The sequence below is a fragment of the Scatophagus argus genome, chromosome 15, assembly GCF_020382885.2.
Source record: "Scatophagus argus isolate fScaArg1 chromosome 15, fScaArg1.pri, whole genome shotgun sequence".
In the NCBI taxonomy this organism is placed as follows: domain Eukaryota; kingdom Metazoa; phylum Chordata; class Actinopteri; family Scatophagidae; genus Scatophagus; species Scatophagus argus.
Window position 1 is genome coordinate 9,766,571 of NC_058507.1, and position 27,022 is coordinate 9,793,592.

Below are 27,022 nucleotides of genomic sequence, written 5' to 3' on the forward strand. Positions count from 1 at the left end.
CTTCACTGCAATCAAATGCAACCTCATCACACGAGGGTGAGCGTTAGCGTTAATCTGGAGCTTTCTGTCTACACTGACAGGAATAGCGTTATTACAGGGTTACTGTAATGGATGACATATAGGGAACTGTACAGGTGTTGTTGTTATTGTGCCCACCCATCGCCTCCACATGTAGCTGTGAAATATCAGGGGCCCCGCGGTGCCCTTTTCAAGTGGATGACGTGAATACGCACGAAACTAAGAAGGAAGTTATGAAGCATTAATGTTGCAACGCCTTACACACACACACACACACGCGCGCGCGCCCTATTCCTCCAGGTAAGGAGGGGGTGGAGGCGATGGGCTGTAGGAGGGAGGGGTCTTTGCTCCGGGTCGAGCCTGACAGTTCCGCACTATTGGCTGACAGCAGGGGGGGACTCTTACCTTTACCTGTGGGAAGGAGTGCCATTCGTCATCGTCCGACTCCAAATCAGGATCGACTTTTCCTTCTTCCAGCAGCCCGGAGAGGTAGAAGTCGGCCAGGACGGCTGGAAACTGAAGCAACGACTGCACCAGGACTCCGAGCATGGAGCCTATCACGTCGTGGAGCGAGGAGAGAGTCAGCGAGTGGCTCCAAGGTGAGGAACATACTGCGCTTTCACGTCTTACAGGTACTTTGGCTCGGACGGGAAAGTCAGAAATAGAAGCGCAACACAAATCCTCTTGGAAGTGAAAGGTGGAGGTGGAATGAGGAAGTGGCCTGTGCTGAGAGACAGGCCACTACAGTCTTGTTCTGAGCTGTGTCAACAGCTGAGGTATTATCAGAAACCGTGTACATGGCCGGCTTGTCTACTTCTAGGACTTCTAGGATGTTGCGTTCACGTGGTACATTTATGTCTCCTCAGAGTTACATACAAAGATTATTCCCTACTGTAACGCACACGAATGCTCTCCGGTGCTATTTAATAGGGAAATGTATTTCTACTAGTACTACACTATTTGCCTTCAATACAGGTACCAGTGCAGGAAAGTAACTAAGTAGTAGTTTGGAGGTAGTCTAGTGGCATTTGAGTATTTCAGTTTCATGCTACTTTATACGTTTACTTTACATTTCAGAGGGGAATGTAATATCCATTAGATTTATACAAAAGATAAAACTATTGGTTCTAACTAAACCGGTAGAAGCAGAGAAGATTATTATACAGTTACAGAATATATACAGTTAATACAGTTATATTTTCATGAATGTATAATCACTTGATGCTAAAATTTGTTGTGTATTTGTTATCTTAGAAAGAGCCTTTCTATCTTCAGAGAAAGTGGGTGGGCTTCTAGCATGTTTCTTTTGTGTTTTTCATCTTTTTATATCAGAGACTGAGACGAGGGGTGTTTAGCTGCTTGCAGTCCTCACCTACACCACTAGATGAATCCGACATACTATTCAATGTAATAACGTTTTTAACACAGCGCATTAGGCCCATGTGTGCTTTTAAAATTGACATAATATTGTTTATAAATTATTTTGTAAGTAATCTATATTCCATAGATGCAGTTAATCTACATTTCATCGTTTTCAACCTAATCACCCAACATGTAGCCAATTTCACATTTCAAGCCTGTAGCAGCCTTACTGATCATCTGCCTTGTTTCTTCTGTTCTCCCGCTGCATGCCTCTGCCTGTACATGCCTGTGACTTCCTGACTATGCGGGGTTTCCATTTATACTTGTACACTACATGTGATTAAATGCATGCTCTCTTATGCCCTGGTGCCAGGTCTCGATGCTCCCCTGCATCAGTACCCGGTCACAGAGTGGCATTTATCAGGTGTGGATCTGCTACAGCTGACCTCTCAGGACCTGGAAAAGTTGGGAGTGCACAAGATTGGACACCAGGAGCTCATACTGGAAGCTGTGGAGAAACTCTGCTGTCTGGTGAGGGGGGATGATTGTTTGTGTGTTTGTGTACAGTATGTGTCCATAGCAGTGCTCTGCGTATCCAAGAGGCTGTGTGTGTGTGTGTGTGTGTGTGTGTGTGTGTGTGTGTGGAGCTGTTCTCTAGATATTTGCCACACAGTCATCTTCTTGTCTTGCTGTGATACTGTGCATGTTCTGAGAGTTGTACTTATTCCACCATCACACTATTTTCAGAGCTTACTCTTGTTTGCACGGTGGAACCAGCAGATGTTGGACAAATTTAGTCAGAATACACAGCTGCTGTCATTGCCATACAAGTCCTGTTTCACTGAAGTGCACTCAGAGCCTTTAGCACCGTGTGGCAAGTTTGAGTTCATTGCATCACTTTGCCCTCCACTTTTAAAAATTTCAAAATTCCCCTAGTCAAGCACATCATAGTAAAATACTTTATTTTTCTAGCTAACATCAAAGGACTAGTCATGCTTCAACTGCAACCAAAGCAGATTTAGAATACAAAAGCTTGCGTCTGATACTTTACATGCAAATTTCTGGGAAAGTTTTTAGTTGGCAAAAAAAAAAAACAAAAAAAAACAAAAAGCACTTCAGCCTTCTCTTTGATGCTCCATCCCATCCCACCCCCCGACCCCCGCCACCTAATTAATTTTACTCCCTGTCCAATTTTGCGAGGGAGTTTTAGGACACTTAAATAGTCGTGTTGGTGTGTGTGTGTGTGTGTGTGTGGGCGTTTGTGTGTTTTCAGAATGGCCTTTGTTTCATTGGAAAGGACTAATTGAGTAGGATAGTACCAGGCAAGGTTCCAGCTCTGGTGGTGTAACAGTTTGTGAACAGGAGGCTAAAGGCTCAGGCTGCTTAAACTGCTTGTTGTCGACTTGTTGAAATTAACCAAATACAGACTGAAATAGTCCTTAAGAGTTTAATCCAATGTCTGCATGAATGAGTGTGTGAATAAAACCCCCCTATGGCGGCAAAAGCTTCATACAACTGCACTTGTGTGCAATTGTTTAACCCAAGACAAGATAAAAACCCATACACAGATATACCAGCTCAATTTTTACCTTGAGTACAGTTTGTGTGTGTGTGTGTGTGTGTGTGTGTGTGTGTCTGCCTGTCTTGATGCTCCATGAAGCGCTAACACTGAGCTCATTCATAAGAAACAAACCATCAGACACTCACATGGAACAGACCGAACACATTCAAGTACACGCCGGTTACATAATTAACAACTGCAGTTTTGAAAAGGCCATGAAAAATTCATGGCCACTCGTTGATGGAGGATTGTTCCAGCTGGTTGATGTGAGGAACAAAGCCCGGCAGGACCAAACCTCTTGACCACCGTCGAGTGGGTCGTAACAATAACCTGCTCCGTCTGCAGTGGTCATTAAGCGTCACGTCTCACAACACTAAGCAGGAAACTGTGATGTCAGGTCAATGAGAGAGAGAAAGCCTTCGTCTTACTCTGTGAGGAATATTTATTTTATCGCCGTTGTTTGGTGTGGCAGCTCTGTTTGATTTGTATCGCGTAATACTCAGAGGCATATCTGATAATCAGTCGAAATAAATAAGGTGGACAAAGCATTAAAATCTCCTCTCACTATAGCACAACCAAACTAAAACCTCCAACATGATCATATGGTTGAATCAACACCTCTCTAAACCGACAAACACTGAACATTAGAGCCTTTGTGGAGGTAGGATTTACTGAAGATCTGTTATGTTACACAGCAGTAGTTTTAGCTCAGTGTGCCTGGTTGGGAACTATGGTTGGGTAGGCTGTGGATCAGAAGGAAGAAAATAAATATATCTGCATGGCTATTGTAATTTCTTAGTTCTTAAAAACTGATTTGCCAGTTGGATATTGATCTAAAAATCAACAATATAGTGACCTGATATGGTGCATATACTGTTTATAATGTGGTATATCAGGCCAATATATGCAGTGTTGAGAATCAATTGTTTTGTTATTTCAGTCTTAACTTATAACATGTTTGCTGGAGTTGCCAAAACTAAACTTACTGTATGCTTTCTTCTAAGTTTCTGAATAAATTTGATAGAAATGTCACTATAACATAAGAAATATTGATGTCCTACAGTATACATCAATCAATCAATATGGCGGCACGGTGGTACAGTGGTTAGCACTGTCGGTCTGGGCCCTTCTCGTGTTCTCCCGCTGCCTGCATGGGTTTTCTCCATGTACTCTGGTTCTTTCCCGCAGTGCCAAAAACATGCACATTAGGTTAAGTGGCTACAATAAATTGCCCCTAGGAGTGAGTGTGTGCGTGTGTGTGAGATTGCCTGTTTATGTGTGTCAGCCCTGCGATTAACTGGTGACCAATCCAAGTAAGTAGTACCTATGTAGGAACAGGGGTGGTAATGCATCAAACATCACAGACTGATTATGTATAATAGTGCAGCACCACTCCTGAAGCACTCTTGCTTGACCAGTGTGTGTGTGTGTGTGTGTGTGTGTGTGTGCGCGTGCTCTCCAGACGTATGGTATAGGTGGTGAGAACCTACGCAGTCTGACGGAGAAGCTGCGTGCTGTTTCCCACACCCTCCAGATGGGCATCCAGGGCCGCTGGCGCCTCAACAGCTACGATGGACGCAGCACCACCAAGCTGTCTGCTGGTGTTCTGCAGGTTGTAGTCGAGCTCATCACCTCCGCCAAAGGACTCTTCTCTTTGCTCAACAGGTTTGTAAAGAGTTACCTAACCGTTATATATACAGTACTTGAAGTTCTATTTTGTTCTGCAGTTATTTTTTACTCAGAAAGCTTCCTCTTGTGTCTTATAAAAGTAGTTTTACATTTTGACGCTGTAGGCTTTATATAACAAGGATGGCTGTTATTCAAAGTTTTTGCCTTTTTATGGTAAGGTTTTGGTGTGTGTGCTGACTTGCTGTTTACATGTTCTCCCCTATTAAGAAAGTTGATACCTGTTCCTTAAAAGAACCTTGCTTGATCTCCTTCATTTTATTTTTGTGTGACTTTCTAAGACCCTTTAGTTGTTCTTGTTCATTTTATTGTGAAATTAAATATTGGTGCTTATATGCAATAGGTCCTTCCAGTCTTGTCACAAGTCAGAAGTCACATAACTGTGATGACTTTAGATGCGACAGAATCAAAAGAAAAAAAACAACAACTTGCAATTCGACTTCGCCTCAACCACCAATGATTTGTGATTTCTCTCATACTTGATTGAAATCTTATGCCTGACCCAAGGAAGACGTATGTTATTTCAAAAGTGTACATGGTGCATTCAGGTACAGCTCATAAACAAACCACCTCAACAAAAAATGAATTGCACTATGCTAAACATGTGCATCAAGAATTACTGACAGATGCGGCAACTTCCAACTTTATTTGCCATTTGAAGTTGCATAAAGAATGCCAAATTGAGGGGCTGTTATTGAAATGGCATGAGGTTTGTTGAAGACCTCATTATGACTTGTTTAGGGCTCAAAGGTTAGGACTTGGGACTTGATTTGAGACTTGTCAGTCCTGGCTTGCAATTTGAGTGTAAAGGCTCACGTGCAAGACAATGACTCAGTCTTACTTCTGTCATTTTCTATCCAGAATTCTTTGAAATACAGTCCCTGTCTTTCCAGGTATCAGTTTTTCCAGCTCAGTGAATACACCACTACAAAGAACATATTCAGCTACTGCAAAGAGCTGGGAGACATCGTCCACAAGGTTGGTCCGTTTATGGCTTTAAGCAAGTACAGAAAATTCTTGCATGACTTATTATTACATTTACACTGTCTACATAATCTGTGCATCAAATGGCTTTTTCATGCAAGCTAACTGACTAGTTTAGTCCATGTGAACATGTGTTCTTGAAAACATGAGGTGTTTTACCTTAAGAGGAACCGCACATCAGTAAGCCTTGTTTCTAGCGGTACTGTCATGGACACTAAACTTACAGAGAGGAACTACGAACTGTGTGGTTGACTATTTCTTTTTTAAAAATCAACTGTTAAAATGCAGCATGGAAAAATAGAGGCTGTTCTCTGGTCCTCGTCGTAGCTGAGTCGTGCAGTCTTTATCTTTACATTCCTGGCATATTTGGAGTCGGCTGTACCTTGAAGAAGCTTAGGCTGAAAGGACTGCCACAGAGGGAGTGCTGGATTTAGTTTGTGCTTACTCCTTTGTTGTATTATGAAATGTCTGAAACAAATGGGAAGAGACTGAGCATTTGTAACCGGTTGAATGTAAAGAGGGTGAAAAGTGTTTACAGGTAGTAGAAGGGACAGGCCTGGATATGTTGTAGTGCCTCGGGGAGGGAGGGAGGGAGGGAGGGAGGAAAGGAGTGAAGCAAAGGGGACGGCAGAGAAAGAAGGAGGAGACTGCTGGAGAGGGATTGCGCCGTGACTGTTTAATGACTTTTGACTCCTGGGGGAGTTGCATGTCGCTGAATGAACAACAGAGAGCAACAGGCAGAGAGAGGGACTATTAACTCTGAAAAGGACGCTGTAGTCGTGTTAGAGAGAAGTGGACTGACAGAAGTGAAGAGGACAAAAACAATATAGAGCTACAGAGATAACAACAGAATGAAAGATAATTAGAGAGAGGAGACAGTCAGAGGCGCAGACAAGCTGTGGGTGAAAGAGGACGCTCAGTATTTAGAGGAGTTTATATATATCCCTCCATAGCCAGCTCTGGACGCATGCCCAGCACGACAGGTACAGTTCTCACCTCTTTGCTTGGATAGGTGCTACCTTTGCACTTTGCTCGATTGCATAAAATCGCACAAGTCGGCACTTTTACTGATTCTTGTTTTTTTGCTTGTTGTAATTTAAAGTGCAAAAATAATTCTGTGTAAATTCTTTTTTTTTTTTGAAAGCTCTGTTTTCTTTAATGGGTAGACAGTAATGTTAGAGATCAGCCGCACTTTGAGATATAATTTGAGATATAGTTTGAACCAGCCTAGAGGTCTTTCATGTGAGAAATGAGAGTTTCGGTGTCTGCGTCGGTGCACAATAACAGTAACACTATTCTTGTGGACCAGAGGGGAAGGAAGCGAGTGTGGATTTCAGAGAGTCATTCACCTTGTTGACTCTGATAGGATGTTTTTACCACTGTGAAGTGAATCAGATTTGGGCCTGTTGATTTTTGTGTTCATTCATTGTCTGCTCCACGCAGAGTCATGGCACCTAGTGAGTGATTAGCAAGTTAAAACCCTCACTGCTTTTGTCGCCGGCCCCTCTCAGAGATTGATCATCGTTTGGCAATGCCTGGCCATTGTTTGCTCAATTCCTGTTTTTGAACTTTGTGCGCTCTAGTGTGGTTGTGCATGCAGGTGTTTTATATGTGGCAATTATTGTCAGTTCAGAACTCGGTTTGTACCTGGAACATTTTGTCCAGTGTGCTCAGATTCATGTACATTACTTGATGAACTTGCTTGCCAAACTGGCTGGTCAATCACTGCATAGGAAATAATTTATAGTTATCACATAGTAACTGATTTCATTCACAGAGTAACATTAAAAATGGATAGGATTATATTGAAAAGGTAAAAACTGCACTCTACCTGTTCAGGTCCCAATCAAAAACAAATCTTTGCAGGTGAGCTAAAAGGTCAGTTTTGGACAGCTGAGAGGCCCTCACACCTGTTCAACAGACAAGAGAAAATGAGAAAACACGGCTGCAGGTTTCATCTTTCAGTTCAACCGTCATCGTAGCATTTTAAACCTTCAGCCAGAGGCTTTGAGTCACACACACTTGTAACATGTACTGTACAACTGAGTGTGTGCGTCCCTCTACACGTCAGCAGTGTAGCACACTCATAGAGACTAGCATCATCATGGCTTCTTAAAACTTGCTCCTGGCTAATTGATGGCAGCGTAACCCCCCTTCTGGCCTGTGGTCAGTACACCATTCCTTCATTGTGACGTCCTTTTCTGGGGAGCTGCTTTCACAGACGATACATGACATCGTTCACACTAAAGAAAGGACTGTTATTTCCTCTTTGCCCGTGTGCGTTTGAGTCTTGGTGTGTTCCTCTGTGCAGCCTGAGGGTAATCAAGGTCAGCAGTCAGCTGGTGCTGTTGGGATTCCAAACTGAAGTTGTCAAGTGTGCTTCGCTCAGTCTGCTTTGAACAGGCTGAGTGATAAGGAAAACAAGGGTGAACTGTGAACTTGAATATGAGAGCAAAAATGGATTTCTGGGCATCACATTAAGGTATGTGAGTTTGATCGTGACTCTAAAAAAAGAAAAGTGGAGCATTTCCGTTGAATCTGATCGATTAACATCACCTGGAACTGTAACTCTAAGCAATTTTAATGTTTAACTCCTGAACATTAACACATAAACATTTGAAGAAGGAACTACTGAGGCAAATGTTTCACTGTTTAAAAGGTGACATTTGTTATTCTTTGTTATGTAATGCTTTTCTTTGACCAGAAGGACGTTATAGCAGAGAACAACATGCTAAAAACCGTTCTTTTGTTGCTTAATAAGCAATGTGCAGCATCTCTCTGCTATTGGAGGACTTATTTAAAGCTCAGGACGGAGGAAATAATAAGCAGCTTGTGTGCTGTAACTTATTATTTATGGTGCTGAAAAAAGAACAGAAGAGAAATCCAACGCTGGGAGAAGTCGTGAGGTCCTCGGACAGGAAGTCGAGACGGGATGGAAAGCAGGTGTGAAAGAAATCTAACCTAGTGATGACTTTCATTCTTTCTATGAAAGCTCTGTTCACGAGTGGCAGATAGAAAATATCTACTGGTGAAGTCCAGGTATAAAGACATACTGAAGAGACACATAGGACATGACAGGATTTGAAATCACAAGACTTTTTGAAGGCTTTGATATATCGTACGTAAAGTTGCAGATGATGACACAAAGGAAACTGTGTGTAATCAGCACACTCCGTGTTTGCTTATGCAGGTACATTCACAAATGGATGCAACTCTGTGTGGTAGCTTTGGTCTTTTTTTGTATATGTGCGTCCATGCATGCTTGTGTTCATTCTTGTTGTCCGCTTTTTTTTCAAGAATGTTACACCCACATAATCGCTTGTCTTTGTTTCCAAGACAACTATTGAGAGAACAGCTTTCAGGCACAGAACGCTGCTGTAAAGTTAGCACACCACCTGACTGAGCCACACACCATGCTCCAAAACGCAACACAGAACCTTTCTTCTCATCAAGCGAGGTAGACACATGTTACTTTATAATGCAGAAGGAGGCCTACTTACCTAATACTTTCCGCCTTTCCACCATGACAATGTTGACAGCTCTGACTCTCTCACTTTTATTTACTAAAATTTCTATTAAGAGAACTTGAATCTTTGAGCAGCTCATTCTGCCCGGGATTGTTCACCATTTATTAACAGTCTACAGCACAATTGAGGCTAATATGTAACTACTGTAGCTACAGTGAAATGGACCATAAGGTCAGTCATGAATGTCAGTCTTTGGATTGAACTTTTGTGCTGTTGTTTGGGCACAGAGTTCCTCAAAAAGGTTCATACAGTGAAATTATTGTTTTTTTCTTGGAGATGTAAGAACAGAGAGAGCGAAAGTTACATTAGCTGATGAAGAACTGAAAGTGGTTCATCTCTACAGTAACGACATGGTTTGCTGTGGATGTGCATGTGCTTCAAAAGCTGAGGGGGTCCCTTAAAGATAGTTGCAGTTGTTTCCAAGTGTAATATTTTGTTTTCTCATTGAGAGAAAAAAAAAAAAACAATAGAAAGGCATGCAGGATGGCACAGGCATGTGTTGAAAGCTGTTGGGGATTACATTAAGTAATAAAATAATTATGTCTGTAAATTGCACATGGATACAATGTCTCTTTGTGTCTAGAAGCCATCATCAGTGAGGAACCAGCAGTGAGAAGTGTTGCTTTGAGCCCTTTGCTTTTTCCACCACACCCTCCTGATGACACACAGGTTTCAGAGCAGAAGTGTACCTGTTGCCCCCCTCACACACATTAATGTCATTTCCTCTCCCATACGTGGCAGTGAGGTTGGTGGTGGCAACAAGACGTAAATCTCAGTTACTACTTCCTCTATGTATCTGACCAAGTTATAAGACAAGTTTTTATCTTGGGCTTATTGTTTTAGCATTTGTAACAGTGAATCCCGTGCTATTATCTGGCTTCATAGTAGTTAAAGGGACATTTGGCCCCAGAATCAAAATTAATAATTTACCTTGTGTCTGTAGTGGTATTTATCCATCTAGATTGTTTTGTTGCGAGTTGCTGTGTTTTGGAGATATCAGCTGTTACCCTTTTCTTGAATGTAATGGAACTAGGATTTTGCTGGTAGTGCTTAAAGAAATAAACAAATAAACAAACAAAACATTATTCTGAAAAATTCAACAGCAGTGTCTCGTTTCAGAAATCATTATATGGTTACTCAAGACCTAATTGTAAGCACTTTCAAAAAAATTTAAAAATTTTAATTACCCTCGCGGGTCAGGTTTACATAACATTGTGTCATCAGTTGCTACAAAGTATATGTTTTTAGCCATGCTAGCCATGGAGTAGCTCCAGGGTTGGAAATGTTGTTCTGCTGGTTGGTCTGTCCACCACTTTGGCCCCGACATAAAATACCTCTACTATTAGAAGGATTAAATGTTTAATGCTAACATTTGTTGTGATTTAAATGTGTCAGCTATTGATGGATTGCTGTAAACTGCTGTTAGGAACAGCATGTCATGCTCCCCTCAGAATTTTTTAATATGTCCAATGTTTTGGTTAATTTACCAAATGTATTAGCTGTAATTTGCATTTAGTACTAACTGTTATTTAATATGAATATAGGCCTATATCTGCTTTACATCAGCATCTTGTCATAGTGAGCATGTTAGCATTCTAGCCTTTAGCTGAAAGCACCACTGTGACCAACTGTTTGCAGGGCTGCACACTCTGAGCCTTGTTTTCTTATAATTACCTTCAGTTTCTTGTGGTATTATCATGTGGCACAGACTCTTCTTGTGGCTAAAAGTAACTCTAAATCTATTTTCAGATGCATGGTCTGTTTGCACTAATAATATGTTATTGGTAACATTAGCAGCTGGCTCTGGCGAAGGTTACAGCTCAGCCCTTCTGTATTTTTAAGTCCAGTTGCTGGTTAATGTTCTAATTTTTTATTTATGCTGTATGGGAAGCCCTAACTAGCTATCTAACTTACAAGCTCAACATACTACCCTGTTTTAGTCACTTCTGTGTACAGCAATTGTATAGAGAAGGAAAGGCTACTTTGCTAGAATAGGGATCAAGATAAGATCTGAACATCTCTGGATGTTTATACACAGCTTTTAGTGGTTTGTTGTGGTGTAAATCAATATATTGCCAGAGGGAAACACACACACACACACACACACACACACACACACACACACACACACACACACACAACAACTATTACAACCACCAAGCAGACGAGTTAAACTGACCAGTGATCATGACAGTAGCCTCTCCCAGGTGTACCCCTCCCTGCTACCTTGTGTCACAGCCTTTAATTAGCACAGAAATCCAACCAGGTTCACTGTTGATCCCTTGTCACATTTCACAGGGATTAGTTTCCCTTTATAGTCCTTTATGTAACCCAGCACACCAACAGGCATTGCAAATTAGCTTAGGCAGTAATGGTATGTGGCATCCATTCAGTGAATGTGCTGTGCAGACATCTACCCTCTTCTCTTTTATCCTATTTCATCATGCTCCTTCATTCAAAGCCTTCCACTCATGCCTGTAGGATCATTATCAACACCTTCCTCCTGACCAGAGATTAGTTCCAGCAGTTTAGTTCCAGTGTGCTGATTTAAATATTGTAACTGTGACAATGATCTCATATTGATCTGTGTGTGCGTGTGTGTGTGTAAGTACACTTGCATGCACATATGTTAAATACAGAGTATATGCACTTGTGCTTATGGGGCTCAGAGTAAACCCCTGGATTAGGTGGACAGTGCACAGTAGACTGCAGGGATTTCCCATTTGCAGCACTGCAAACTTTATAGAATATATGTTATATTTTATGTATTTATTAAAAGTGAAGGTCTAGTGTGGTGACTTTTCACGTCCTGACTCATACTGTGAAGAGGAAATGGGACACAAGATTTGAGACAGTCTATCCCACTTCCACAAATCAATATCAGCATTAGAAAGGCTGCTGTCATGTCATTTTGGTGCTCCTCTTTGTTTCATTGGAACTCATATCATGCTATTTCACTCATCCAACAGGATACCACTGTTTTCGAAAAGGAGAAGGACATCATCTCTGTGGTGAGTGTGACAACAGCTTTCTATGTTTCTATGTTTTTGCATACTTTAGTATTTATTTTACTTTCATTTTTGATCTGTTAAAGGTTCAGTGTGTTGGATTGGTTGATCCCTTAAAAGAAATGGAATCGAATATTTAGAGTTTTGTTTTTCAGTATTGAAAACAAAATTCTCTGTTTTCGTTGGTGAAAGCAAATTTTCAGAACAAAAATATTAATAATAATGACTGCAGACAAATACGTTTTGGATCCTGTTTGAACTGTGTCATTAACTACACATGTGATATTTGCCAGTTTAGTAGATAATCTTGCAAATCAGGAAAGTTGCAGTTTGAGGAAAAAATTGTATCATTTAGTGTGAAGTACATCTCTCACAATATACATCACCAGTACCAACATGGCTGTTAGCTTGGCACAGAAAAAAATATCAAAAGAGATGAAAATTTCTATGAGTCTGGTCATGCTGATAGTTCCGCTATGCAAAACAAGTGTTAGTCGTTTCTGTACGCTCGCTAGCATGCAGGACCAGAATTACAAGGTTTCAGTTATGAGTTCTGTCAACGAGATGACACAGTCTTACACTTAAACGGTTTGACACACTGTGACTTTCTTAGGTTATTGTACATATGAACAGAATTACTGCAAATTTTTCAAATAAGGTCCCATGGAGGAATCACCCATATTGCAAAACCATGTTTCTACAGTAGCCCAGAATAGACAAACTAAACTCTGGCTCTAAAGTGCCTTTGAAGTTTTGTTTAGTGGCCAAGGGCGGGTGAGGCGAGGGCTATTCAGTTGTTTAATGGTTGTGTGAGATATTACTGATCATAAAAGGTGGTTTGTTTCATCCTCCAGTGCCGTCAGTTGGTGGCGGTGTGCGACGAGATCCTGAGCTCCAGCCCAGAGGTGCTTCTTACCCACACGGCTCAGCTCGAGAGTGTCGACCTGGTGCCCGTGTCACCTGGTGATCAGCTGGTAAAGGCTTCTTTCTCTTAATAACTCTTAACTTTTGTCATTGTTAAATGAAGATACTTTTTTATGTCTGATCACATGCAAAAGTGATAGTGGTATATATAGTAGTAACTGTACCAACATAAGAAATTGAACATACTGTAATGTAAATTTAACTTGCGGAAATCATACAGAGGTTTTCAAAAAGGAGTATCGGGACCTCCACTTGTCCTTAAGGGCCCCAAACATTGGAAGGAATTATTTTGTTTCACTGAAAGACACTAGAACTGATCAATTTGATATTCAGTTGAATAATTAATTAGTTGAGCAGTAGTTTTAATTTAATTGTCAGTTGGTGTTCCAGTGATTTTATTCCCTTTGCATGAATGGAGGAATTTTTGAGCGAATTTTCGAAAGTCGAAAAGAAGAAAAAAGTAGTAGTAAAAACTGTCATGAATTGTTGTCTCATTGTGAATATGTCTGTATACTTGGTGCAGTTCTGACAGTCATATCAATCCAGAAATGAATTATTTTGAATTTGAGGAAAAGGAGTTCTTTCTGAGGAGTTCTTTTCTGTTCACCATGTGTGTTCATCTGAGCAGCATCTCACCATGTCATTATTACCATCATTTTATTGCTTCAGCTCTTATTGTGTGTCTTATTATCTCTCTCTCTCTCTCCCTTTCGCTTTCGTCATTTTCAGTATTCATTTTCTGCCTGCCTGCTTGCGTGGATCTTCTTCCTCATCATTTGGTTCCATTTTCATCTAACTCAAGGTTCTCCCTTTGCCCACCTCCATTCTTTATCATTCTGTCCTAAACCTTCTCTCTATTCCAGTCATTCAGTTTTCCGTTCCTGCCTCTTCTCCTCTCTTATTGCCACGGCCTTCAGTCTGTCCGCTGAGTACAATAATTATAGCGCTCCTTTTTGCCTGTTACCTACATCATCTAGCGTCCTTTTCAATTTATTTCTATGGAGCAATTTTGTTCAATGCATTTTTTCAATTTCCTTTCCCTTTGTGTACTCAGCCCATTATTTGAAAACCTCTCATGTTAGATGGTAACAACTGTCCCATTTCCTTGTGTATGGTCACATGCTCTGCTGCCCTCACCAATCACATCCAGTTCATTGTCTTAAAAGCAAATATGCTTCACTTCATCACCTGTTGTGCCGTAGCCGAACATTAAGTACTTTTTGTTTATGTTTCTGTCCATGGATACATAAGTGTCCCTTGGTGGCTGCAGGTCAAGAGTGTGGGGTTTTAGATCAACTGTCAGGGTAAATTCTTCGCAATGTGTCTACAGCAGAAAAGAATATGGTTAACAAGTAGCAACACAACGAAAAATTTATTGAAGCACATCACCGGTAACAAAGTCTGCCTTCTAAATGACTGAAAGTAATGGGAAGTAAAGACAGATAGAAAAGGAAGTGAGAGGGGGGAAGAGTTATTCACATGCACTTATTTACAAAATAACCGATTTACCTACTGCTGTCTTAAATGTCTTAGTTTAGAGAATGGGAATTGATGATTTTTATATTTTCATGAAAGCATAAAAAAATTGGACTTGAAAACAAAGGTGATTAATAGCTTATATATTTACATAAGTTATCTCTGGGAATTGCAGTGCCAAACCCTCCACTTGTGGGTTTATTAAGAATTTATTTACTGCCTGTAAATGCTCCGTTTTAATATGCAAGGCTTACTGATTGTGCATAACACAGCTGAGTTCGCTCTGACTTGACGAAATCTTTAGTTTTACCTTTGAATTTCATTTCTAGGTCAGATATTTGAAGTTGATGTGTGAAGAGAGCTGCTGCGCTTTTCAGTTCAGAGTTTAAATCCATTCATGTTTCAATTGTCATGTGATACGTATTGATTAGTTTTATTGATTAGTCGGCCGTCCCCATGTTCATTATCGAAATAATCAGTCAAGGCAGGCTGACGGGTAATTACAGGCTGAACTGTCGATACATCTAGAGACAGACATCAGTATCTCGGTGATGACAGTCACAAGGCAGAGCGATATGTCCATTATGGTGAATCATATCGACATTTTGTATTACAAAGTTGACAGTTAATATTTGCACGTTTCTCACTCTGAAATGTACTTAACATCTTTCTGTTTTTGGCTCTCTTAGGGGATTGAGATAACGTCCACTGGCTCCAGTAACCACTACGTGACTGGAGCTGCTGCTGAGGTCAGACTCTCACGGTTACTTTTTTGCTTTTGCTGTTAACTCAGCTGACGACACACACAGAGTCAACCGTAGCTGCCATCTCAGTGCACTAAACCAAAGAGCAGCGTGACTCAACCCTCTGCTCTTTCAGAGATAACCTCTGCTATTACAGCTTGTCTTTTTGCACGAGCCCCATGAAGACGCATCCAGTATGACTTACCGTTTCTCATTCCTGTCTTGTCTTGTGCACTCCTTTTCTGTCACATATTTCTGCAGAAGATAAGGCTAGTTTGGTCTTGGTTTTGATCTGCTAAACACATATACTGCACTTGTCCTGTTTGAATTTCTTCTAGAGGGAACTGGGAGCATATTTTCAGCTGTGGGAAACAAAATAAGGAAGAAGAATTATCAAGGCTCTTTTTTCTATCTCAGTGCATCAACTCTCTTCTGTGTTTGTGACAAAAAATTCTTGATACTTACTTCATTTGGTGGTTGTTTGGTTGAAACAGTACACATTCATGTCTTTTTCTGTTTATTCTACTCTGCACAGTCAATGCAGAAAATTTTAATTTGGATTAATTTATCATGGTAGCATGAGCTCCAAAACCAGGCGGAAATCCCCTTGGAAGTACTCGTATGATACTTTATTTTTAGCTCTTGGCTTATCTTTCTTTGCTTCGCTGCTTCGAAATTGAAACCAATCTGAGCCCTTGTGCTGCAAATACTTTGTATTTATAAATATCTACTTCAGGCTGCAAACTGCAAACTGCAAGTAAACAAACAAACATCCAGCCTGTCAGTACAAAATACAACATGGCTTATTTTATATAATAGGTAGGTGGAAGGAAGGTAAAATGGAAGGTACCCTATTTTCCATTTTACTTTTAACAAGTTTACAGCTTTATCTGCAAATAGGAGATAAGCTGTACCAAAGTTGGCTACACTATTTATCCTTTTTTCTGCCAAATGTGTCAAAAAGAAAATCATGCGTATGAATCATTTGATAGTAACACCTATAGTAGCTGATTATTAACTGGATTGAACAACAGGAAAACCTACATTGATAGTGACGAAGTGCCATAGCATATTAATTTTAATGATTGCAGTTTTAATTGATTTGGTTTCCCTGTGAGAATAAAATTAGCTCATGGGAAATGAGCAGAGGTGCAAGATTTTCTGAGAAAAGATCAGTGCACGATCAGGGGTCTTGTAAAAATAAGCTCATCAGGGATGGAGGAGCGTTTAAGAGCCAGTATAAGGAGGGCTTGTTAAATGAGGGTTGGTCTCCTGTGGGACAGAAAGATGGAGATCTTCTTTTTCCATGATGTCAACCACAAAGTACCCTCGACTCCTCTGCTACTGCAGTTACATCACTGCGACTGACTTCTAAGAAGAGGCGTGACCACAGCCCACACAGACACACACAGACATATACACACACAGTACAGCTTGTGCACATGATCTTTGTTCTGAGAAAACATCCATATGATTATAAAAACAACCTGGGTACTATTATTGTAATTTGTCCACAAAGTCATTATTCCACCTCAGTGGATTTTCTCAGGACACTGAGTAATATCATTTGCTGCTGACACAATATGCCACACCCCTGTAGCAGTTCTTTTTGGTAGTTTCAGTTCTATTAGGGAACTGCATCAGTGTGATGAAGTTTTCTTGACTTGCCTAGTATTTAATTCACCAAAAACTGATTCCTCCATCCTCCGTTTTTTACAAATATTTTATCCACTAACATTTGCTCATTCTGTTTTCCGGAGAACTTACTTTTTCACACTATATATTTATGTTGTGATATAAAGTCACATACACTAATAGAGGGGTTTTCTTCCATGTTGCTCGTTCCAAGACAATGACAATTTGAACATTTGCAAGTTATGATAAACCGTCAGATCATAGAACTAGCTTTTACAGTATTAGGTTGTTATTATTATTCTTGGAAATTTCCATTGTCTGTAAGAAGTAGTCAGAAAGGATTTGATTGTTGCACGGAGGCATACAACCATGAGGCGGTAATTGAGTTTTCTTTGCTGTTGCAGCCTTCCTCTGATGTCTATCTGAAAATATTGGCTGGTGATGAAGTGATTCAAGTCAACAACCAGATAGTGGTGAGTTTTACGTACCTGCTCCATTGCACCTTCTCAGTAGTAGACTTAATATCGGCATGAGCTGTTGAATTGTCTTAACTTCAAAGTAACTGAGGCAAACTTCAAACTCAAGTGGAGACAAACCAGTGTGTCACTATCTGAAACAATATCCTTCAGACTGGAATAACCATGTGTTTTCCTGCATCAGGTGGGCTGGAGCAGAGCGAATCTCGTGAAGAAGCTGCGGGAGAATCCCAGCGGAGTGACTCTGGTCCTGAAGAAGATTCCTGGTTCAGTGCAACAGGGACATCCAGTCCAGCTCTCCTCCACACAGGTCAAAGATTATCAAAGTCTTCCTCCTCTTACCTCATCACTCCACCAACTCTATCAGCATATCCAAGTTCCAAAAATTTCAATATTGTTTATGTAATGTACAAAGAAAACCATGTTCGGTTGTACTCAGGACGTTTTTTGGGATGATGATCTTAATGCTAGACATTAATTTCCCCTTGACCATCACCGACTTAAAGTTAGATTGCCATGAAAATTGCACACAATGTCAAGTGCATACTGTCTTGCTCATAAGACACAATTTGAACTTCCATTTAATCTTGAATCTCCCTCGGGATCAATAAAGTATCTGTCTATCTATCATCTATCTATCTATCATAAGAAGATGAATATGTCCCATTCTGGATCCTAAATTTTGTCTTTCAAAGAAAATTTGAAGGGTACTTTATATTTATCTTTATATTTAATGAACAGTGTAAATAATTTGCTTAGTCATTCATGTGTCACACACAGTATCTCCTCCAACAACCCTGTTTTGACAGAATACTGGGAAAAACTCATATCACCATTGTATACCAGATAGCATACTGTATATCAGATTACTCATGATCGGCCCACACAGGTACTCATCACTCAAGAATTCCATTCTTCTTGTTGACTTTTTACTCATACTTTCCGTCAGAAGCTTGTGAAGTTCAAAACTTAATTTAGAAATTGTCTAATTCTTTGTGAAGTCATTAGAAGAAACCCGAGACCAGCATCATTATTGTTGCGGACATCTCATTCTAATTTTCTACCAGTTTCAGTTTAGGATAATTAGATCCAGGGTGGAAACATCAAATTGACCTTCAGAGACTGGATTGTTTACACACTTTATGCCAGGGAAACGTGAGCCTTTAAGAGTTTCATTTAACATCGCTTGGGATCCGTTTCCATAAACACTTACATGCTCTCAGTAGTCACTATGCCGACTGTTGTTGTGTCTTTGTACTGTGTGTATCGACTCCTTATTACCCTCACTGGATGCTCTACTTACAGCAAAAGTTTGTTGTCTCATCTCCTGAGCTACAGAGAAGACCTGAGGAGAAGGCTGCCATTACAATCCACATGACTTCCCCCCCAACCACAAACCCCTAACCGCACAGACACACACACACACACACACACCCACATACATCACCATCACTTTTGGAGACATCACATAGCCTTACATTAATTTCCTGGAGGCTTAACCACCACCTAACCATAACAATAAACACTAGTTGCTGAATTCTAACCCAAACCTCCTCATAACCTTAAAGCAAATCTTCACCCTAATATTTAATTATTTAGCAATCTGGGGACTTGCGTTTTGTCCCCACAACTACTGGAACATGTGTCTATAACCACACACACACACAGTTCAGTGTGTACACTCATGTGCTTGTATTTCTGCTTCTTTTCAGAAGGAGGAAGAGGAGAAAGAAGAGAGGTCAGAAGAGGAAGAGGATAAGGACGAGGAGGGGAATCAGAGGCACTCCATATTTGAGAGGGTAGCAGCTTCTGTCAGGTCCTTGTCTTTTAGGTGAGAACATAAATTAGCACCCTTTAATAATAAGCCTCATCTTTCAATAATTCTGTGTGAGTTGAGTGTTGCATCATTGTGAGTAACACTGGATTTTAGTATCATTTTCAGTTTGATGATTTTCTTCCCTAATTTGTCAGGTATTTATTTCAGTGAATTAACCAAAAACAGAAATTCCCACCTCAGTTATTTTATCCATGACTGGTTGTTGATTGATTTCACCAGATATATTACACTATAGCAAGATGTATTGATATTGTGATATAATATTTTATATATAGTGATAGAGGATCACTCTGTATCCATAATGCTCATTAAAAAAGATGAAACTTCCATTTGTTTGTATGGCCATTAAAGAAAACCCCAATGTGGTTATTGCTGCATGCATAAAGTTTAAATTATCAGCTGCTCATTTTCAGTTAAGCATTATTATATCTGGGGATGTATCTGGATTGTTCCCATAGTTTCCACAGTATCTGAACCTTCATGAGAACCCCCTCTTCCCTGCCTTTTACATGAGAGCATAAATTAGCTTTCATGCTAAATTCGCTGTTTATTTTAAGCTGCATCATTCATATAACCAAAATACATTACATTTTCTATACTAAAAATGTGAAATGTGTGTAAATTAAAGGTATCTTGAAGAGTTCTTGATGGCTAGCAGCAGTAGGGACCCATATTTTGTTCATATTTTAGTACACATGGATATGTATGATTCCTGGAAATGGGTTCAATTTGTACCACCGACCAACAGGTGGCAGTAATGTGCAAAGGAATGTGGCAAAATGAAGGGGAAAAGAAGACTGAGAGCCAGCAAACATGAATCTAAACGATGACAGGTTTCAATTTTCAAATTTTATGAATGAGTAAATGCTCTGAGAATGTTTCATAGGTCTCAATGACACATGCTAAAGTTTTTCGTGAGAAACTTAAAATGCTGAACAAAATTTTGGGTGTTTAGAAAAAAAAAACTTGACAAAGTGTCTTGAATTGTAAAACATGTGAAAGATTAGTTATAGACAAATAGAAGAAAATCACCTTTCCAAACCCTGGTCTCTCATCTCAAGCACGTTCTGTCTTGAACAAGAGAACTAAGTGTTTAAATTTTCTGTATAACCAATAAAAAGCTTATCTGGTTTGTGGGAACTTGAACCACTCAGAGCAGAGCAGGTTGGACACAAGTTTGGCTCACTAAACTACCCAGGATTTACTCAATAGAGCTGAACCTCCCACAAAACCTTTTGACCTCTTGAATCAGACGGTAGGTTTGCAATGAGATCACACTGCAAATGCCATAAATTCCAACACACACGCCCACAATGCACAGTTGACTGGAAGTAAGCTAATAGGAAGAGATGAGGAGGAAGATAAATTGATATGGGAGTTTTAGAATAAGTATACAAACAACGGGAAGAAAAAATGAGGAGAGAATGGCAGACGGGAGGAAAAAGAGTGATGAAGAGGCATAAAGAGACAGTGAGAGCTGATGGAGAGCAGGCGTACTCAGACAAATGGAGGCAGTGGGCAGGGACGGTGCATTAAGGTTGTAAATAATCCTGTCACATCCTGGAAAAGCTACAACTCGAGTCTGAGAGGAAAAAAACAAGTAGAAACTTGAGAGTGCTGGCATATATCTGTGTTTATGCTGTTTCACTTCACAGCAGTACAGTTTTTGGTCAAAGATATTGTCAGACACAGTGTTGTAGTTGTGACAGGAAACTGTTTTCACTTATTTTTGTTTTCGTGCAGGCGAACCAAATGATCAGATCAGTTTCTTTATGTTTTCCACTCCAGGAGAGCCATTCAGGGGCCAGAGGTTCATCAGCAGCCTATGGGACAGGAGGAATCCGAGTTGGCCTCTGACAAGGAGCTGGAGGGAAGTCTGACTCTAACGTCATATCAGAACCAACCGGGGAGGCTGTCACCACTGCCAGCCTCAGGTAAGAAAACACAAAGAGAACTCAGGAAGATTGGCAAGATGTTTTCTCTCCCTAAAAGCCCTCAATTCTAAATGCTGGAATTGTATTTGGAGGACATCTTGGTTCAGTTGCAACAGCAGAATATTGGATGGAACATAAGGCTGAGGGGGCTTTGCAGTGACAGGTGGAAAGATGAAAGAATAACACTTCAGATATTTCACTTGACAAAAGAAAAGAAAAATAAAATAAATTAATCTAAACGGGCAGTTTGAAAGAAATGTATCAGCCTGAGATCTTTCTGTAAGAAATGCACAAGTGGAGTTATTTTAATCTTTCCATATCTCATGTAGTAAAATAATCTCCAGTGTTTTAACTTCAAAATTCTCTTCTTTCACCAAAGTATTTTGAGGATTGTTTACGTGAAAATGTTTTGTTCTTCTTTTTTGCTGTGACACTGAATAGTATTTCAGACTGTGACCTCCAAGGTTGACATGACAAGAAATCACAATTTTTTTTCTCAATGGAATCTCACTTAGAGTATTTATTAGCTCCTGTACTGTGTCACCTGGAGAAACAGTGATGTTGAATGTGTAAAAGAGCATTAATTGGAGATCCTTAACCGCTGACAGAATTTGCAGTACATTGCTGGTTTATGCAAGACCATCAAATTCATGTGTGTCTCTCAGGGGAGTTTGGGAGTTCAAGACTTTCCCCCACACTGAGACGCGACCGGTCACTGTCACCCAGAAGTCCCTCTCCCCTGGCATTTGAGTCATTCAGAAGTCCTTCACCTCAGGGAGTCAACCAGGGAAGAGCTAGCGTAAGCTCCTGTCCTGAAATGGTGGGAGACATGGTGAGAGAAAACAACAAAATGACATGCAAGCATTTATATATGATATTATATGATATATATGTGATATTTTAGACGTTTTGAACCCCACCTGATGTTGTCTGAACTGCATATGAATTAAGCAGTGTTTTAACACTAAATAAACTCTATCACCTTCTGTTTACAGGGGAATAAAGACAGAGAAAAGAGCTCTACAAAAGGTAAATGTTGATGCTTTATTACTCTTTGAATATAAGAAAAAAGGTCCACTGCAAAGCTGTAGTTGAGACGAGTTTCATCAGGACAAAGTCAGTCCAAAGTTCAGTGTTTCCTAAGGATAAACAGATTTATCTTTAGGACTTAACATGAAACTAATTGCTCATGTGATTCTGCTGACTAATATCCTAGATTTTGTACCAAGCTCTTTAGAAAATAGAGGAATATGGACAAGTCAAGTTAAATATTTGCTACTTCAGTGTTTGTTGATCTCTGATAATTGTTTTTCTTGCTCCTCTTTTTCTTCTTCTTCTTCCTGTTCTTTCGTCCTCCCAGGAATGTCGACGGCTATGAGTCGGCGTCGTGTGTCCTGCCGTGAGCTGGGTCGACCCGACTGCGATGGCTGGCTGTGGAAGAAGAGGAAGGAGAGCAATGTCTTCCTCACCCACAAGTGGCAGCGCTTCTGGTTCGTCCTCAAGGGGCCTTCACTTTACTGGTACTCCAGCCAGCAGGTGGGAATAAAACTCCATGGAAACCTCCAGCCTCATTATGTATTGTTCACAATATCATAACTTGTGTGCAGTTTGTTTGAGTATGAATCAGTAGTAGTTAAGTATTAATGTTGTTCTTTTGAATCTTTGTTTTAGCCAGTCTGACCTTTAATTTTAAAAAAAGATGTGTTTTGTGTTTGTTTTCTCTACAGGATGAGAAGGCAGAGGGTTTTATGAATATAGCCAGCTATAACATAGAGAGCGCCGGAGAGCACAAGAGAAAATAGTAAGGATGAACTCCATGATTGTATTAATAGGCTTTTAGACAGGAGATCTAGGAATATGGAAGGTGTTCTATTTGGTAGATATTATGAAAGAAACAAATAAGTATTTCAGTCTTTTAGACATAACTGGCTAATTTGAAACAGACGCTTCATTGTTCCTGTGCACAGTCGATGATGTGTTTTGGCTTTACACAACGCACTGTTTGTTACTATTTGTGTATGCGTGCGTACGTGATTTATGCATGTTGATATCTCTGTGATGAGTCTCATGTGGCCTGAGATCCACTTCATGTCCATGCCTCCCTCTTTCTTGTCTTTCTCCCCACAAGCGTGTTTAAGATGTGCCACCAACGATTTCAGAACTTCTTCTTTGCTGCTGACAATGTCAGTGACATGAGCAAGTAAGTGGGATCCACTACAGGCTAAATCCTCGTTCAGCCTGTCGTTTCGTTCTTTCTCTTCTTCCAGAATTCAAGCAGATGAGCCAAGAAAGTTTTGCAATGCAAGTTTGGCCTCTAATACTGCAGTACTTACATAATTGACTAGTTTTGAAATGCATCCGTTAGACTAAGTGCATCAGCTACAAAATATGTCTTCATTCATTTTTTCCTGAACACTGAGTAGGTTGGAGATGTTTAATCATCCTCTGACCGGTGTTGGTCTGCACTGCCCCCTACAGGCGGCTTTTCATAATCCTGTTTCTGTTTTGTTTAGTGTATTGATTGCTTTTGTGGGAATTTAAATGCCCAGTCCAAAAAATTAAGAAATACAAGCTACATTTGCTCTGTTTGTGTTGACATATCTTGTTATTTTTTCCATTCAGGTGGATTAACTGTCTGATTGCATCCATACACAAGCATAAGAAGTTAAACAAAGGCCCAGATAATGAGGAAGGTAGGGAAACATTTTTAGTCTCACACACCCAAAATGTCCTGCAATATCTTCATTGCATATTTAATGTATTTTATTTGGCTTGTGATTTGGGGTATCCTGAATAAAACTTATTTACATTGATGGTTCAAATTCTAGGAAATAACCAGTAATGCATGATGAGATGTGCTGGCAATTCATATGAAAAAACAAACAACCTAAGTCATCTATTTTTTAAAAAGATTGCAGCATTATTAATTAACAGTTATGATAGTTTCACTGGCCAGAGTTAACTGCTAATGTAAGAGGAAGCATAATAACTGTTGCTATGGTTACCTGCAGTTTGTTATATGATTTTAATCAAGTCTGCCAGTTCATTAAAAATGAAAAGTGGAATGTGCTACACATTTTTGTCTGGCTACCAAATGTTTTTAATATACTGAGCCCTGATGTATGCTGTTGATTCATTCATATAATAAGCTGTGTTTACTGGTGAACAGAGTGTTACAGCGAGACTGAATCAGAAAGCGAGAGATCGCCTTCACCCCGCAGAAGAAACAAAGTCGGCACAGTAAGTAATACACACACACACACACACACACACACACACACACCATTTGGAGTGCCACTTTGATTATTATCTATCTCATTATGTGCCTCAGAAAGTGCAGTCCAACACCCTGCCTCGCCCCAAGGGGAAGACGAACAAGGTGCCATTAACGTGTCCGTCAACAGGGGGCAGCAAAGGAACAGGTATAACTCTGTCTCAACTCTTTTCTTGCTTTCTTTGCTGCCTGCTTATTTTCTCTCTCAGTTAATAATTTCTTGCATCTGTGTGAGGTGAAAAGTAATCTTCATAATGATTTGTTGTGTTGGGTTTACCCTGGAGATATTTTGCCAAGTGAACTTTCAACAGATGGATGACTCAAAACATCCTTGTGTCTGATGTTTTTAATCAAACCACTGCTATGTTTTGTGTTTAATTCCATCACTTTCACGCCTGTCCCTCCATCTTTCCTTGCCCTTACTTTGCCTCCCTGTCTGTGTCTTCTTCCCCCGTGAGAAGGAGGTCCAGTGGATGAGATGGGCATGATGTTAAACAACATAAAGGAAGGAGGAGTTTCTCTGATTGGCCATGAGCAGCCATTTACGCACGACCACTTCAGGAAATCGTTCATTCGACGCTGCAAGAATCCTGTCATCAATGAGAAAGTGCACACTCTCCGAGCCCTGCAGAGCACCCTTAAGGTGAGCATGGATACCTTACCTTTATCTGTCCAAACACAAGCCTTACCATAGTCATTAATGGTCAAACAGCATTGTCCAGGTAGAAATCGCTGTAGCATTGATAACCACAAACAAAATCCTAAAAAATTTCTTGCTTTTGATTGAATTTTGCAAGTCTTGATAACTGTCGTGTGATTGGGTTTAGATCGGAACAGAGGAGGTAAATGTTCAGGGTTCACCTATGACACCTCGGTGCTGTGTTTTAATTGATTCGAGGAAATGATAATTTACCAATATGAGATCAGAACTTTGTGCAGCATGGTTGTTGTTCTCAGACAGTCAGAATGAGGCAGTTCCGTATTTGTGTACCTAAAGCCTTTTTCCCCGCCTCTGTAGGCCAAAGAGGCGGAGCTGCTACAGATCAACAAGATCTTAGAGGACTCTGATCTGACAGCTTCAAAGTATCGTCAGTGGAAGGAGCACAACGAGGAATTAGTTCACGAAATCGAAAGAGTGGCTGCTTCCAAAGGAGGGGACGGCGCGGCGGTGCAGGACCCGCCCACCAAAGAGGTTGCCTTGGAAACAGCCTCTGCAGAGACAGAAGGTGCATACAGGCTGAGCCTCAGCGACGGGGAGCAGCTAGTGGACGCAGAGCCGTCTGATGTTCTCCTGGAGATCCCACAGGGTTCTCCGACCACAGAGGCCAGTCCGGTGTTAGAACTCTCTCTGGGATCACTGCACGAGTCAATAAAGAAACAGCTGAGTGAAATGGCAGAGAGCGGAGAAGCTTCTGAGAACTGCTTCTACATTTGAAACCACACCTTGAACAGTCGCACCACCGCAAAGTCGCAGAATCAGACGGATTGAAGAAGTTTGTCATGCAAAAGTGTGAGATAGACGTATTTCAACACATCCTGTATTGACATTCACCAGAAAGGATTGTTAAAATTTAGACCGAGACTTGCTCACAACTAACAAATCTGTTTACAGCAGAGAAAAGAACAATTTGCCAAGTGTCAATCTGAGTTCAGTATGTGTGTTATAAGGACTCTGAGGTTATTTTCTTGGTGTAAAGTAGAACTTTTCTTAGAATTCAGTGTAATGTAAGTCATGCCTCTTGCAATGTGACATGTAAATACAAATATAAATACTGTATGTATTTGTTCATTGACATTACCTTAATAAAGGTATACATTTAAAATATTTTGCACATAATTTGCTTCAGAAACACCTTTTTGGTGTTTTTTTGTTATATCTTGGCACAGTGGACAACACTACTTACATGGACTGTGCATATGAACCATACAGTAGAGCTGCATGACAGTTCTGGTTCAGCGCCCTTTGTTGTCTGCCATGAATGTAGCAAGATGAAGGAAGGGCTCCTCAAGTGCTGAGATGTCAGCCCTGCTCCTTTTCACTATAATATTCATCAGTTTAATAAAAAGTAATAATTAAAAGAAATGATATGAATGTGTGAAGTTCCTGTTGTGGTTCAAGATCAAGATCAGGGTGACTGAATGGGAAATAACTGTCAGACCTTGAGGCTGATATTTTATCCACATTGTATTTTTCATTTGTGTGGTTGTGCATGCAGTAAGCGCTTGTGACGTGTCCATGAATGTCTTCTGGGCTTGAATTTCAGTAAATCTGAATTTCTCTTTCCATGTTGCTCTCATCGGTAAAGGACACTTTACTGAATTGACATAGTAGAAACTCTTTCTTTACAGCCTACTTGCTGTGCCAGGTTAAATTTGCCACTGTACTACAGTGTCAAAAATCAAAAATCGGTTTCCAAAGTCTGATTCACTGATTAAATGTAGAATGCGCACATGTAGCAATATGTAATGTTACACCAAAAAGGGACTCACACACACAAATTGCGCCAAAAACATTCAACTGCGAAGACATGCTTGTTCTACTGAAGCACAAAGTGAACTGTTTTCCTAACATCTTTT

The 27,022-nt window shown here is 40.3% G+C and overlaps 2 protein-coding genes across 5 annotated transcripts in view; one reads left to right on the plus strand and one right to left on the minus strand.

The window, feature by feature from the left end:
* rps6ka1 (ribosomal protein S6 kinase a, polypeptide 1) overlaps positions 1 to 567 on the minus strand; it is a 48,930-nt gene extending 48,363 nt beyond the window's left edge. For all 3 annotated transcript variants that reach the window (XM_046413697.1, XM_046413696.1, XM_046413695.1), the window contains exon 1: positions 424 to 567. In XM_046413697.1, the coding sequence (XP_046269653.1) occupies positions 424 to 567 (144 nt within the window). The remainder of the gene's footprint in view (positions 1 to 423) is intronic.
* cnksr1 (connector enhancer of kinase suppressor of Ras 1) lies at positions 481 to 26,528 on the plus strand. 2 transcript variants are annotated; one of them, XM_046413693.1, is made up of 21 exons: positions 481 to 617; positions 1,754 to 1,911; positions 4,404 to 4,606; positions 5,521 to 5,605; positions 12,108 to 12,149; positions 13,001 to 13,120; positions 15,236 to 15,295; positions 17,329 to 17,397; positions 17,585 to 17,710; positions 19,113 to 19,231; positions 21,026 to 21,171; positions 21,837 to 22,003; positions 22,167 to 22,200; positions 22,532 to 22,707; positions 22,899 to 22,972; positions 23,300 to 23,371; positions 23,794 to 23,864; positions 24,341 to 24,411; positions 24,503 to 24,593; positions 24,907 to 25,088; positions 25,464 to 26,528. In XM_046413693.1, the coding sequence occupies exons 1-21, from the start codon at positions 566 to 568 to the stop codon at positions 25,878 to 25,880; spliced, it is 2,535 nt and encodes an 844-aa protein (XP_046269649.1). In that variant the 5' UTR covers positions 481 to 565; the 3' UTR covers positions 25,881 to 26,528. The 2 variants fall into 2 exon arrangements, with proteins under 2 accessions (XP_046269649.1, XP_046269650.1); XM_046413694.1 differs by lacking the exons at positions 481 to 617; positions 1,754 to 1,911; positions 4,404 to 4,606; positions 5,521 to 5,605 and adding an exon at positions 8,178 to 8,554.
* The last annotated feature ends 494 nt before the right edge of the window (positions 26,529 to 27,022 follow it).

Bases quoted from the DNA above. Each gene is read 5' to 3' on its own strand.
- cnksr1 (XM_046413693.1), top strand. From the start codon at position 566: ATGGAGCCTATCACGTCGTGGAGCGAGGAGAGAGTCAGCGAGTGGCTC. The intron at 5,606-12,107 runs GTTGGTCCGTTT...CTCATCCAACAG, and splicing joins TGGGAGACATCGTCCACAAG to GATACCACTGTTTTCGAAAA. The intron at 23,865-24,340 runs GTAGGGAAACAT...ACTGGTGAACAG, and splicing joins AGGCCCAGATAATGAGGAAG to AGTGTTACAGCGAGACTGAA.